The sequence below is a fragment of the Colossoma macropomum genome, unplaced genomic scaffold (assembly GCF_904425465.1).
Source record: "Colossoma macropomum unplaced genomic scaffold, Colossoma_macropomum, whole genome shotgun sequence".
Lineage (NCBI taxonomy): Eukaryota > Metazoa > Chordata > Actinopteri > Characiformes > Serrasalmidae > Colossoma > Colossoma macropomum.
The window spans coordinates 7116052-7131770 of NW_023494794.1; the positions used below are offsets into that span (position 1 = coordinate 7116052).

Sequence of the window (15719 nt, forward strand, 5' to 3'; positions counted from 1 at the left end):
TCATTGTCTATTTTATCAGCTCCACTATATAGGTGCACTTTGTAGTTCTACAATTACAGACTGTAGTCCATCTGTTTCTCTGCATACTTTGTTAGCCCCCTTTTACCCTGTTCTTCAGTGGTCAGGACCCCCGTGGACCCTCACAGAGCAGGTACAATTTGGGTGGTGGATCATTCTCAGCACTGCAGTAACACTGACATGGTGGTGGTGTGTTAGTGTGTGTTGTGCTGGTACGAGTGGATCAGACACAGCAATGCTGCTGGAGTTTTTAAACACTGTGTCCACTCACTGTCCACTCTATTAGACGCACCTGCGTTGTTGGTCCACCCTGTAGATGTAAAGCCAGAGACGACAGCTCATCTCTTGCTGTACAGTAATCATCCTCTAGTCCTTTATCAGTGGTCACAGGATGCTGCCCACAGGACGCTGTTGACTGGATATTTTTGGTTAATGCACTATTCTTAGTCCAGCGGTGACACTGAGGTGTTTAAAAACTCCAGCAGCACTGCTGTGTCTGATCCACTCAGACCAGCGCAGCACACACTAACACACCACCACCACGTCTGCAGTGTTACTGCAGTGCTGAGAATGATCCACCACCCAAATAGTACCTGCTCTGTGAGGGTCCATGGGGGTCCTGACAACAGAAGAACAGGTTAAAAGGGGGCTAACAAAGTATGCAGAGAAACAGATGGACTACAGTCTGTAATTGTAGAACTACAAAGTGCACCTATATAGTAAGTGGAGCTGATAAAATGGACAATGAGCATAGAAACAAGGAGGTGGTCATAATGTTATGGCTGATCAGTGTATTATACTTTTATATATTCATAAATGGCATAGTTACATATAAGTAGCACATATATTTTATAACATTGCGTGTATGACATGCACGCTTTTAATATGAGCAAATGTATGCACATATATTTTTGTTCTATATGGGAAACTATTTCTATTATATTCAAAAATTTAAAAAAATAGGCCCTTTAATCACTTTAGATTATATTTTATTATTAGATTATATTTATATTATAATCACTTAGATTATTATTATTATTATTATTATTATTAAGTTGTTTTTATTATTTATTTTTTATGTTTTTTTAAACTAATAATAATTATGTCTATTCCTTTTAACATTAAAAAAATTAATTAATGATCAGTGACATGCGTTGGCAAAAACAGCTCACTTTTTTAGCAGACGTCAGTGAAAAAAAGGATAAAAAGATAATAGCGGTCACTCTGTGATGACCTGGAACAGGGACAATATAATTCATTTAATTCTCGGGACACATTCACTGTTACACCTTAATTAGACATAGATGATTGAAAAGCAGGGAGGATGTGGAAGATATGACTTCCTCTTTGTTAGTGAGTGACCTAAAGGACAATCTGCTTTTAGATTTGTTATACAATCTACATTCTGCACCTGCTGTAATTTATTAATATCATGCAAGCTGATGCTTTTTCAAACTACATCTCAGACAGGTGCTGAGGTGGACTGTTCAGTTAAAGAGCCCATTTCATGTAAAACGTTTTTTCCGAAAAATAGTATATGATCATTCAAGTTTCAAAATGTTACCTTCACTCCACAATCCATACAGTCCATATATGGAAACAAATATGCAAAAAGCATATTAATAATGAATTGATTTTTGTGATGTCACAAACGCCAACACATTCACACACATCTGCATATTCAGCCTACAGCAGTTTATCCTGTCCACACTGTTTACACTGAAGTTGTAAGGAGTGTTTAAGCCCAGGCTGATTTTTGAATGAGGCACAATAAGGGGTAGCAAATCAGAACTTACGTCAATTACATGCATTATATGGATAAAAGTATCGCGACACCCCTCCTAATTATTGAGTTTAGGTGTTTCAGCGACACCCATTGCTAACAAGTGGATAAATTAAGCACATAGCACATAGTCTCGATAGACAAACGCTGGCAGTAGAATGGGTTGTACCGATGAGCTCAGTGACTTTAAACATGGCACTGTCATAGGATGCCACCTCCACCACAAGTCAGTTTGTAAAATTTCTGTCCTGCTAGATCTGCTCCTGTCAACTGCAAGTGCTATTGTTGTGAAATGGAAGCACCTAACACACCTCCACTGGACTCTGGAGCACTGGAAATGTTTTCTGTGGAGTGATGAATCATGCTTCTCTATCTGGCAGTCTTACAGACATATCTGGGTTTGGCAAATACCAGGAGAACGTTACCTGCCTGACTGCATTGTGCCAAGTGTAAAGTTTGATGGAGGAGGGATAATGCTACGGGGTTGTTTTTCAGGGGTTGGCCTAGCCCCCTTAGTTCCAGTGAAAGAAAATCTTAATGCTTCGGCATACCAAGACATTTTGAACAATTGTATGCTTCCAACTTTGTGGGGAAGCCCTTTTCTGCTCCAGTAGGACTGTGCTCTAGTTCACAAAGCACAGTCCATAAAGGAAAGGTTTGGTAAGTTTAGTTTAGTGTGGAAGAACTTGACTGGCCCACACAGAGCCCTGTCCTTAACCCCATCAGACACCTTTGGGATCAACTAGAATGGAGATTGAGAGTCAGGCTCTCTCGTCCAACACCATTTGTCTGACCTCACAAATGCTCTACTGGATGAATGGGAAAAACTCCACACAAACACACTCTAACATTTTGTGGAAAGCCTTTCCAGAAGAGTGGAAGCTGTTATAGTTGCAAAGGGGGACCAACTCCATATTAATACCTATAGATACAGAATGAGATGTCCTGAAAGCTCTCGTAGATGTAATGTGTAGGTGTCCCAATACTTTTGTCCGTCTAGTGTATATATAGTATATATAGTATAGCCTTAAGGACACAGTAATTAAAACAGGTAGGGCTTGGGGACCTTTGGTCGTGAAGGGACAGATTACTGCACACATTGAATGGCTATGGCCATTCACTGTTAATATTGACAAGAAAGCGCACAGTTTGATTAAAAATCTTGTATAGAGCGACTTAAACTTGCAGTTACCCAAATATCACTCTGTATTTAGCGATGTCACACACGAATATCATATTATACCAAACATTTACTCAAAGATCTGCCTAAAAAGCTTAAAACACACTATTACTTCTTGTTCTGTGGCCGCTGTCATGTCGAAGTGACTTCTTGGAAATGCAACTCTTGAGACTATGACTTTACACGTTGAATGACTGTTCAAATGGGATTTCCCACTTGAAAGTCAGAAACCTCCCAGTTCCCTCTTAGTCATGAATGCAGTGTTTTGACTTAAAAAAGGAGACAATGGTAATAATGGTAAAATTATGACCACTTTACATAATTTTACCTTACATATACATAATACATAAACCACACAAACATAAGTGAAAACAGTTCTATTATGCTATTATGGCCTCCTAACACTGGATAGCTAACATAGCCTATGCTGTAATTAACTGTAGCAGCCTCATTAACTGACACAACTGTTAAATGTCTTTGCTAACTTTTGCATGAGACGGAAGTGTGTCTTTTAAAAATGCTTAATGTGCTCACAGGTTCACACTTTGTGTGTTCAGTTTGTTTCATTCTCACAGTTTTTTCAGGAACCATGCATTATTAGCCTTAGCAACAGTATAGTAAAACTAAGGATTTTAGCACAAAATTTGAACCTACTTCTTCAACAGTGCCTTTGGTAACTTTGGTAACAGTGCCTTTGGTTTAAATACATATATGATCCCTAAAAAATGTCTTCCTATTACAAAGTTGTTGGTCAAACTTTTGAGCTCTTGCTCACTAACCTTTATTTTCATGATCTTATGCATGATCACGGGCTGTCCACTAATGACTCACACCTTTATTACTGGACCACGTAGTGACCAGTCCTCTGCCCTATTCAGGTCACGCAATTAATATTTGGCCAATTAAGGCTGTTTGATTGAATTTAACAGGTAATGATGTGGTCATGTCATGCTTTAATCGGTAAGCAGGGGAATATAAAGAGGGTGCTCATGGCTTACGAAGGAGCATTGTCCACTGCTGAACTGTGCTGCCATTTCTTATCATCAGGCTTGACAAAGTAAGTATGATATTTCTATGTGTTGCTTTCTTGTACACAGACTATACAATGTGCTGTACAGACAGAACTTTGCTGACTGTCTAATTTAGTGCAGAACCATGCTTAATCCGTGTCTGGGAAAGATATATGCTTTTAAAAAAGATGGTTCTTCAAGGGTTCTTTAGTAAAGGTAATCGTTCCAAATAGTTCTAAATAGAGTTCTAAACAGAACCATTTCATGACTAAATGGTTCTTTGCATGGTAAAATGGTTCTTCAAATTGATGGAGAATGTGTTGTATATGGTTCTTTATAGAACCTTTTAAAATAGTTCTGTATAGCATCAAAAAGGCTTGGGCTATTGTTACAATGTCAAGCTTGTAACAATAGAAGAACCTTTTTAGGTACTGTATAGAACTATTTTTAAATATATCATGAACAACACGTACTCCATCAATCTGAAGAACCATTTTACCATGCACTTTAAGCCTAATCTCTATGTGCCACATCTATAACTTAGTGGTCAATAACCATGGACATTTTAGGCCATTTTTATTGATCCATTCATCAAGAAATTTACACATAAGGTAAAGGGCAGCAGGCCTTTTCATATTATTATTATTATTATTATTATTATTATTATTATATATCATGAATAGATAATATTTGATGTATATTTGATGGTTCTCTGTTGGGATATTTTCTGCTTAATTTGACATTTTTCTGCCTCGCCTCTGCCACACAGATGTCTGGAACACCATTCTCAGCCTTCTGCTTGCTGTGCCTGCTCTCTGTCTGCTCTGCGTGCTACATCTCCAACTGTCCCATTGGTGGGAAAAGGGCAGTACAGGATTTCCCCCCTCGACAGGTTTCTGCATGGCCTTTCATTTACTTTTCCATGAAAACATTTGGAATCAATGTTTTAATAATATAAAGAATATTAGGTTGCAGATACATGAATAAAATGTAGTAGATGATTCTAATATGTTAATCCTGTGTAACTTCACTCAGCTAATCAGTAGGAAACTAGGAAGCTAAAAAATACCTTTACAGTTGTATGCAAAAGTTCAGGTGCTCCTGGTGAAATTCTGTTGATTAAAAAATGATAAAATTATAAAATGAACACACCCTCTACTGAAAAAAAAAACACATTACATTGTGGCCTGTGCAAAAGTACAGTTAAACCAAGTATGTTAAACCATTGTGCTAAATTGTGCACTGAAATGTGCAAAAAATTGCATATTTAAGTTTTCTATAGATGATGTGTTAACTTATTTTCAGTTTTTGACTTTGATACTCATAACAAGTGTAGTATCACAATGCTCTACAGCAAAATGACACTATAGCAAAAATTAAACCCACAGAATGTTTAGTGGATTGAATTTGAGTACTCAAATTGTTATAGTTTAACAGAGTACTCAATACAACATCAAAGTGCTGTTTGCACTCTAAAAAGTAGTGGTAGATCTCTTCTGATTGGCTGTCCTGTATTGTGCCTCACTCAAAAAGCAGTCCAAGCTGCTCGATGCAGAATAGGCAGGTATATGTAATTGTTCTAGTTTTGTGACATTAAACTGACTGTTTATGCCACTAAGTTTGTATATCTATATATACAGTGTTAACTTTAGCAATGTTTATGTACTATATTAAGCTTTCAAAAAAAGAGAGGAAAATCTAGTTTTCCATGATCTGGGCCTTTTAAAAAAAGTACTTAAAGTCATATTGTACAATTGAAAAAGCACTGAGCTCACGATACTTTATGCAACACTTTTCTTTACTATAAAGCAGTGTCGTTCTAATAGTAAAGTGAGATATGATGTGGCTAGTAGAAACAGTAATGGAAAACAAACAAAAATGCAATTTAGAATGCTGGAACTAAAACTACAACCCATGTTTACCTAAATATAAAGAATAATAAAAAAACTATTTGTCACGGTATGATTTATGTGAGTTTTAATGAGTTGTCTTGTCCTCATGTAGTGTATGGCGTGCGGTCCTGGAGATAAGGGCCGGTGCTTTGGCCCCAGTATCTGCTGCGGTGAGGGAATAGGCTGCATACTGGGGGCTCCAGAAGCCCTGCGCTGTTTGGAGGAGGACTACCTGCCCTCTCCGTGTGAGGCTGGAGGAAAAGCCTGTGGCCCTGTGGCCGGCCGCTGCGCTGCTCCAGGAGTGTGCTGCGACTCAGGTCAGTCTCTTTTAGGGGTGTAACCATCCACAAATCTTACAATACGACATATATACATATTGTGATTTTGGCACTACAAAATTAAACATTTCCAATACAGAAATAAAAATTAAATGACACTATTAAAAATTGACTTACAGTCAGTTCAGTCATGTTACAGAAATAGGGGAATGTAAGTTAGGAGTCTTGCCTGACAACTCGTCTTTGTCTAAAGTGGTGTGATTGCCTGTGCAGGAAATTGAACCCCACTCTGTTCCATCAGTACTACGCACTATGCTATACCAACCATATTGTGTTTCACTAGCAAAAGCACTTACTGACTTCTGCACAGTACTGTACGTATTTGGCAAAACTGCATAATAAAGAAGAGAAAGTTTTTAGACTGTATCAATAGATCAGTGTTTTTTTTTAATAATAGTTGAAACCATTCCAATTTATGTATGCCTTATATACACTATATGGCTAGAAGTATGTGGACCCCCTGACCATCACACCTATATGATACGGACATGTTGGATATCCCTTTCCAAAACCCCTTTTGTGTTCAAAATAGCAGTGTGGTCAGATTTTAAGGCGTTGCAGAGACATGCTTTGTTTTTGAGACTTTTTGAGAGTGTATCCATGATGTAACCCAGGACACTAAGGAATTATAAGTTATTTTATGGTTAAAATATCTTTACATTATCATTCAGAAGTTTGGAATCATAGGTCTATTCATTGTTGTTATTATATCCGATTTTAGCTTGTACAATGTAGACTGAAATACTAGCTAGACATCAGAATGTATTTCATAGTGTTTTATTCAAACAAAGATTTTTGGAGATGTCATGAAGTTACTAGATGATAAATGATATACTGCAATTATTTATTTCTAATAATTTCTTCTTAAGTTATCTGCCTGAGATTTGATCACAGTGTTTCAAGTGCAAGGCCTTTGGCAGAGACAGCGTCATAATACATACATACATTTATCTGCAATCTTTTGTTTTTCCAAACTTTTGAATAGTGTATATGGTTAAAATAAATACTAATATATTTAATTACTCACTAGTTATGGGTGATTTCTCCTAATACCAACAGACGGCTGTAGCATTGATCAGTCATGTCTGGATGGGGAAAGTGACATCAACACCATAGGTCAACCAGCCAGCAGCAAGGACCTCCTTCTGAAACTTCTTCACTGGACGAATTATGCTCAGCCCTACAGGCCCTACCAATGAGTTTCCATTCAGGGATGACATCATCAAAGAAGAAGGAGCAAACACCAGCCACGACGACCGTGCAAGACCATAGTCTACCTTTGTACATAGGTTTTGTAAAGTCAGAAAATCCTAGATGCAAAAATGATCTGAAATGAACATGCTATTGTATTTTGTTGACAGTATTGTGTCTATACTTTTCTGCAACTATTAAAGCCAGAGACTACAGTCGTATTAGATCCAGTGTCTGATTTATAAGTATTTTTAAATCAGCAGAATCATCTTCCAAATGTGAGTTTACATGACTAATATGAAAATGCAAAATATAGAGCCTGTTGTAGCATCAGCGTCAAGATAAAACCTCATAACTCATACAGTGCAAAAGTCAGAGACCACCCTTCATTTATTTAATTTCCAGTCAAAACAGCCATTAAGTAAAAGTTTTTAATTTTGGGAAACATATAATTAGCAGGAAACTACACAGAGGCCTCAACAACTAAATAGGATATAATTTTTTTCAGTCTTTAGTGTGCACACCCTTTGCCTTTATTACAGCTTCCATTCTTTTTGGGAGACTTGCTTTCAGTTTTGTAAAAGAAATATGCAGGGATATTTTTCCACTCCTCCAAAGTTCAGTTCAGTTGGTTGAATTTTCTTTTTCTCACGACTAAAGTAATCTCAAAGGCCAGCTCTAAAGACCAGGTTGGGAACCACTGCTCTATGTCTTACAATAACTGCTTTGATTGGAAATTAAATAAAAGTTGGTAGGTTAGTGACCTTTTCACAGTACTGAACAACATTTGACAAAGCCAGCTACCCTTTACATTCAGCTACACTTCAGCTGACACCTCATCCATTAAAATATGCCTGGACATCCCTAAATGTAATACTTCTAATAGTAAAAAATTAGACATTTCCAATCATTTTATAACCTTACATTTTTTCCTATCTATTTTAAGTCTTTAAAAGACTTTTTACAGGAATCATTCAGACTTTTAACTGACTTGGACCTTTGACTAAAAGCATTTTGCTTTGAGTGACCCTATAATTTAATTATGTTTATTTTATTAAAATAAATAATTGAACATGCCATTTTCTCACTACAGAAATTCTGAATAAGAAACTAACTTCAGCTTTGTGTTAAGAGTTGGGTCCAGGGATCCACTGGTGTGTCCAGCATTGAACTGATGCATTTTTTCATGTGTATATTCAGTTTCAAACATGTAAGGTTGTGCCTCATTTGTGATAAAAATGTGGTCTTCAACTTCAAAATCAGGCATTGTACTGATTGTGAGTAAACTCACTTAGCTACTCTAGCTATGTTACCCTACGGTGTGCCTATGTTGTGAATTCTCTCAGCCCTGTCTTTGTCACTTGTGTGGAATGATCCTTAACTGTGCTCTGGAAAGAAGTGATTCCAAATATCCTAAATGACTGCCCTTTTTTTATTATATGTAAACCCTGCGGAAATGTTATGTCTGCCACTGAATATATATTTCTCTTTTTCATCAAGGTTAGAGGAGCCATATTTTCCTGGCACCTCATTGCAAAGGACACTGATGTGTCCAGCTTTGTTGATGAGCTCAGGAGCAAAGTGAAAAATGTTAGTGAAATTTGAAGTATATGTTCCTGTGTTGTAAATGTAAAGTATTTGTATTTTTTGCCTTAATTCCCTAAGTTATCTAGGTTTCAAACAGACCCAAAGCAAAGGAACATGTGGCACAAGCCAGGCATGTTAGACTGCCCAAAGAGCTCACAAACTTGAAGAGGGCCTTGAGGTGGCTATCTGCAGACATAGAATGCTATTCAAAGCTCTCAGTATGTTCAGGGAGAAATATTTGGTTATCCCTTGTTCCTGCAGAAGGAGCTTCATGCTGCCACAAATGTGCATTTCTGTTGCATAAATATTGCTTGCAATATTGCCATACCTTAAGAAGGTGGTAGTCTCCATACGAGAACTGGGTTCTTTACTGCAAATGAGTCCGCTCTCGTCTGTGATGCATGCCAAGGCCCATTCAATGAAGTGGAAGATCATCATGGAGTTTTAGATGGTCTAGAATGGCAGAAATCTGGAGGGAGGAGGTAGAAATGGTGAACAGCTACCTGTTTTGTGCCCTCAAACAAAGTAAATGACAAAATGTGGTGTGTGTTTTTCTATATGGAAATAGATAAGATTGTTTTATTCTTTTAATTATGCTGAAGTGAGTCTGTGTTCTTGTACTCAACATAGGCCAACAATGTTCCTTTTTAACTTTTTGATTTTCAAAACACAAAGTTAAAAAAACATATATTGCCATGTTTTTTCTTTTGCATTGCAGACTGTTTGCAAGGTTGATACAGCATCTCAGAAGCCACAAAACATGTGCAGTGAGCTTGGTGTTCCGACAACATGGTGGAACAGTTGGACCATGATGTCAGTGGGCCACTAATGGTACAGTATTACATGACACACTTCTAAATCAGGCCATGGATCTCATATGATCTACTCTGCTGAAGAGCCAAGTCCCAAATGCTTGGCTTAAATAATCAGATGCTCATCAAGTCCTTGATTAACAGGATTAGGTGTGATAGATTAGTGATTAGATCTTCCGGGCCGTGTCCAAAACCACATACTACTACACTACACATGCTGTACTAATCGATTTACTTCAAATGGAGGTCCTGTTTCTGACATACTACCCTGTATTTAATATGGTAATATGCAAAGACACACATGCACAGGGTGGACTCCAATATCATGCGTGAAACTAGTTCTTAGTTGGTGTTGTCCTGTTTTTTTGTTTTCCTGTTTTTACCTCTTTGTTTGTCCACTCGTCCATTTTGCACATTGTATTTGATCTCTGAAATATTACTTATACTAAGTTATATTATAAATATTAGGTGAACTCAAACTTCTAAGACAGCCTAGTTATTAACTTTTTTTAACTAAATTGTTTTTTTTTTTTAACAGTGCCCTGTGTTTTTCTGAACCCTTTTTTTGCTTGACATAGCATTGTAGGTAAGTGACGTTTATAATAACCGGCCTGTGGACAATGTCAAATGGCTTGGGTTTCATGAAATAGAACAGTTGCTCAGCAACAAAACCCAGCAGCAGATATCCTAAAAGCTTTCTTTTTGCTATTAAAAATACCAGCTTAACTACATATGTTTTAGTTTTTATAGGTAATGTTGTTAATGATAAAAACAAACCACCACAAAACAATGTTACAGGTGTTTTCATAGCCATTTTGTGTAATGTTTTTCTGTGAGGGAGCGTTTAAAGACATTTTACACTTCAGATGTCTGATTCCTTTAAACCACTGTTCTGTTTCTCTGGAAAGGTGCATTTTACATCAAACCACTCTGTTCTGGGGTCTAGAGTCAGACCTTAAGAGAAAATGAGAGTGGGCTCTCTCCCCAGACCTGCTGTCAAATCCAACACCAGACATCATTAAAACCAGAAAACAGCTCAGGTTCATTTAGATTTTTTTTAAAAGTCTCAGGAGGCTGAGCTGGAAGCTCAGTGGGGTTATGGCTTCAGGAATGACCCTACACAAAAACAACAAGTAAAAACAACTAAAGGTGTTAAACTAATTAATCTGAAAACAAAAAGAAAGTAAAAAATACAAAAAGCTACCCCAACTTCCTACATTAAAAACAGGAGAAAGGGGTCATCACAATAAATGGCACTCGTCCCCTACTTTTTCCAAATTCACAAAGTCTAGTTAAGCTTTCACATATTTAACAATGGAAGCGAAGAGAAGCTGAGTGGAGTAGAGTGTTGTGCTGGCCTAGACAGGCACACTTCCAGGCAGAGAGCCCTGAACGTCCCCCAGGTAGTGGCTTGCTGACCTCTTTTATGCAGCAGGGCGCACTCGTGTGGTCATTCACAAACCTTATGCAACATACAAGGGAGAAAACACAAAATGCCAGCACAAAGCACACTTAGGGAATATTGTAACCAGAAATCATAACATGAATTACTTACTAGTCACAAAATATGTGACTGAATTGCATCTCCACAAAAATATTGAAAAACTAACCAAATTTTGTCAGGTGACTTCACCTTTTCAGCCAAAAAAGCATTAATGACTGGACAGGATAGATAGGCCTTGGCATAGGGGTCAAAGTGTTCAGGGTATTACCTTTGACAAGAAATTCTCTTATTTGTTTTACTATTTCAGGATCCATATTGAACTCAAAGTACTTGAAAGATGGAAAGCTTATATAACATCTATTGTCATACCCAATAAACAATATCATATAACAAAATGTAAAACAAAATTGAAGTCTTAATAAATTTATGTGGGAATGATATCACATTTTCATCCACTATAAAAAGACAAATTACACAAATCACAGTAAAGCAATAATAATAATAATAATAATAATAATATAAACAAAAATGTTCAAAATCTAATTGGTAAGTGGAAATGATTAGTGCTGAAAGCACTAATGCCTTACTGCAAAACTCTCAAAAAAACTCTTGCAACAAAAAACTTATAACTATATAATTCTAATTCTAGCTAGTCAGTAAAACTATACTGATTTTTTTTTAATTGTCATTAAAATTCAAATATTATTAGAATAGTACATTTCCTTAAAAAAGTAGAGTGATTGCGCAGGGTAAGGGATTTGAGAATGGTTCCTAAGGTGTTGTCAGGCGGTTGCTATGCTATTTTATATGGTTACTAGGGTGTTGATAGGTGGTAACTGTGGAATTCCAGGTGGTTGCTGAGGTGTTGCAAGGTGGTTGCTATCGTATCCCACGTGGTTGCTAGGGTGTTGCTAGGAGATTGCTAAGGTATCCAAGGTGGTTGCTAAAGTGTTGCTAGGTGGTTGCTATGGTATCCCAGGTGGTTGCTAAGGTGTTGTTAGCTGATCGCTATGATATCCCATGTGGGTGCTAAGGTGTTGCTAGGTGGTTGCTATTGTATCCTAGGTGGTTGCTATAGTGTTGCTAGGCAGTTGGTATGGTATCCCAGGTGGTTGCTAGGTGGTTGTTATGGTATCCCAGGTGGTTGCTAAGGTGTTGCTAGGTGGTTGGTATTGTATCACAGGTGGTTGCTAAGGTGTTGCTAAGCACTTGCTATGGTATTCAAGGTGATTGTTAGGGTGTTGCTAGGTGGTCGCTATTGTATCACATGTAGTTGCTAAGGTGTTGCTAGGTGCTTGCTATGGTGTTCAAGGTGGTTGCTAGGGTGTTGCTGGGCGGTTGCTATAGTATCCCAGGTGGTTGCTAGGTGGCTGCTAGGTGGTTGAAAGAAAGATTAGGGCTTTGTTGGTGGTGAAAATGAAAAGGACTCTATGGGAAGAATGAGGGATGAAAAATTGAAACATAGAGGAGTGCGGGTCAGTATGGCTGTGGATTAGAGCTTGGGAATCTGCCCTGAATGAGAACATGCATTTTGGTGGCTGTTGGTCAGCGGAAATATTAGGGCTTGGGTGAGGATGAAAATAGGACTCTATGGGAGAAACGAGGGATGAAAAAAAACAACACATATGGAAATGTGGGTCACTATGGCTGTGCAGTAGAGTTTGGGGACATGCAAATCTGACAAAATAATAATAATAATAATAATAAGAGGAAGAAGAAGAAGAAGAAGAAGAAGAAGAAGAAGAATATTAGTCAGATAACAATTTATTGCAGACTTAATATAATTCATAGATCACCTGAAAAGGTTTGCTTAGTCGTTTACTATGCTTTAGAAATGTATTAAACTCATATATTCTGGTAGCTGATTCTATCAGAATTGGTGATCCATATGCCAAGATGCCAAGGCCCACCTGTCCTCTCCAGTCATTAGTGTATTTTTGCCCCAAGTGGTGAAGGGATGGTAGTAACCTGGAAAGGTTTGGTTGTACTTTAACTATTTTTGGAGGTCCAGTGCAGTCATAGAAAACAATGAAAAAATAAGCAACACAAAGACCAGAATTTCCTTCATTACCTCAGACCAGTTTTCAGTTCGTTAGCAGCGCGCTATCGTTTTCTGTTGAAAAATTTTAAACCTTGAAGCTCAAGAAATAGAAAAGATGTTGCTGTAAAAGTGACTACAAGTAAACATTTAAGGAAAGTTAGAGTTCAGAAAAACCTGCATTTTTACTTAAAGAGGCTCAACAGAATTTCACAGAATTGAAATACATGCAATCATTAATCCAGTGAAAAATAACAAGAAGCTCATGTCTGCAATATAATTATTATAGTAGTAAAGAAGTCTCCAGCTGTAGTTTTCACACTGTTTTTTGGTGAGGGGAGAGGCAGTGAACCCGCCTGTGAAGGAGTCTGTCCTGCATAACACTTTTATTTTAAGCCAGTTTGGGTTCTTGTGGTCTCATTAAATAAACACTGTTTTATTGACCTTCATTGTGTAGATATAACTGCACTAATAATCATTATCTTGCTTTAGGCCAATAAGGGATGTTTTAAAAAAAGATTAGTATTTCATTGGTCGCTAGATGGCGCTGTGACTCTTTTGTGTTTATTGCTATTGGTACAAAGAACCAAACGCTTTTGGTGTCATTTAGAGTCTTAAACACGATCAGAAAAACGCCTGGACAAAGAAACCCATTTCAATAAAATAAAACCCATCAATGTTTTCAGTCTATTAACGTTGTTTAGTCTGAATGTGTTGTATATGATAGGATGATCCTACGGAGCCCCGGAGGGGACGGAGGTAAAAAAAAAATTAATTCGAGCGAACGTTTTGTACTTCGTACGCACGTTTTCTCTTATTCGTGGTCACGATTTGACACTTCATTTCACCACCAAACTGCAGCTGCACTGATGAATCTGAGGGCCGTTTGCTGTGAAGAGGAGCTGCAGTTTCCTCATAACGCCCCAAATCAAAATCTGACCTGATGAGCATCTCTGTTCATTATCTTATCAATCTAACTCATCAAAACCCATGAGACAGTCTCAGGAAGCTGTTATTTACCTCTGCACCGCACAACAAACACGACCTGTATCTACAACATTGATTTTGCGCACGAAAAAAAAATAAACAACGTGCGTTCAGTTAAAAATAAAGCATGACAACTATTAAAAGAAAACTAAAGAACGAATTAGAAAGTCGTGATCACGAATAAACAAAAACGTACCCACGAAGTAAAGAAAACGTGCGCACGTTTAAAGAAAACGAGGGAACGATTTAAGAAATCGTGACCACGAATAAGAGAAAACGTGCGTACGAACTGTAAAACGTTCGCTCGAATTAATTGTTTTTTTTTTGTTTACCTCCGTCCCCTCCGGGGCTCCGTATGATCCCATGCTAATAACTAACAATAATATTGATAGAAACGAGGGAATCAGATCAGATCACACCTCAGTCCAACTTTACACTGTATCAGAAATATGAGCAGTTATTAATGCCAAGTGAACCGAATAATCTCCGCCATGCCCTTGGAAACTGAACGACCCTGATGGTCGTGTCAGCGGCCTCCTCTCAACAGGAGTGAACAAAGCTCAGCCAGTCTTTTGATAACTGATTGGATGAGGGGAGTTCGCAGTTTATTCGTTTTACAAAAACATTGTTGTCCACTCGCCGAGGCACTTTTTCCCAATAAAACCAAATCCCGGCCCGTTTGGAACCCTGCCAACACTGAGAAGCAGCGTCAAAAAAGTCACATGACTGAGAGATGACGTCACAGAACCGCTCCATTGTGCAGTCATACTCGGAGCTACCAGCTGACACTTCCAGAAAAAGTGTTTTTCTTTTCAGAAACGCGTCGTTGCAACAATAACAGCACAAACAGGTCCGTCTGAGTCTTTTTATGCAGCTTTATTCACACAAAAAAGTCCGAAGTTCACTAACTGTTTGTGAACAAAGCCCACTGGATTTTAAAAGAGTAATGTTTGTTTTACGTGGGATTAAGAGTCGATAGACGATAATTACGGAGTTAATTTAGTATCTAAAGGAACGCGATGCTGAAACTGCAATTTTGTGAACGGCAAATTCTTCATTATTAAGGTTTTACTAACTGCAGTTTGTCAAAATATTGACTTAGGTTTTGAAAATTTTAATGTAGTATTTTATAATCACTTATTTTTTCGAGAAATTAACATAATGTCTCAAAATAATAACATATATTCTTAAAATATTGATCTATCTCCAAATAATTACTTATTTTTCCATAATGGTCATATATTGTTGCAAAATAATGAGCTATAAATTATGAGAGACTTTTGAAATACTGCTGAGAAGGAAGAAAACAATAAATATACATTAAGCAAAGTTAATAATCTGAAAATATTGATGAGTTTCTTTGTCTAAGCTTTTCAGATGATGTATGTAGATATGTTTAAAATTAGCCTTATGCTTCATTGGGAGAGTAAATTATTTCT

The 15719-nt window shown here is 37.4% G+C and overlaps 1 protein-coding gene across 1 annotated transcript; it reads left to right on the top strand.

Annotated features, from left to right (window-relative positions):
- The first annotated feature begins 3808 nt into the window (after nucleotides 1-3808).
- On the top strand, nucleotides 3809-7638 carry oxt (oxytocin). The gene is made up of 4 exons (XM_036580000.1): nucleotides 3809-4038; nucleotides 4761-4883; nucleotides 5996-6200; nucleotides 7281-7638. The coding sequence occupies exons 2-4, from the start codon at nucleotides 4761-4763 to the stop codon at nucleotides 7418-7420; spliced, it is 468 nt and encodes a 155-aa protein (XP_036435893.1). The 5' UTR covers nucleotides 3809-4038; the 3' UTR covers nucleotides 7421-7638.
- Nucleotides 7639-15719: the final 8081 nt, after the last annotated feature.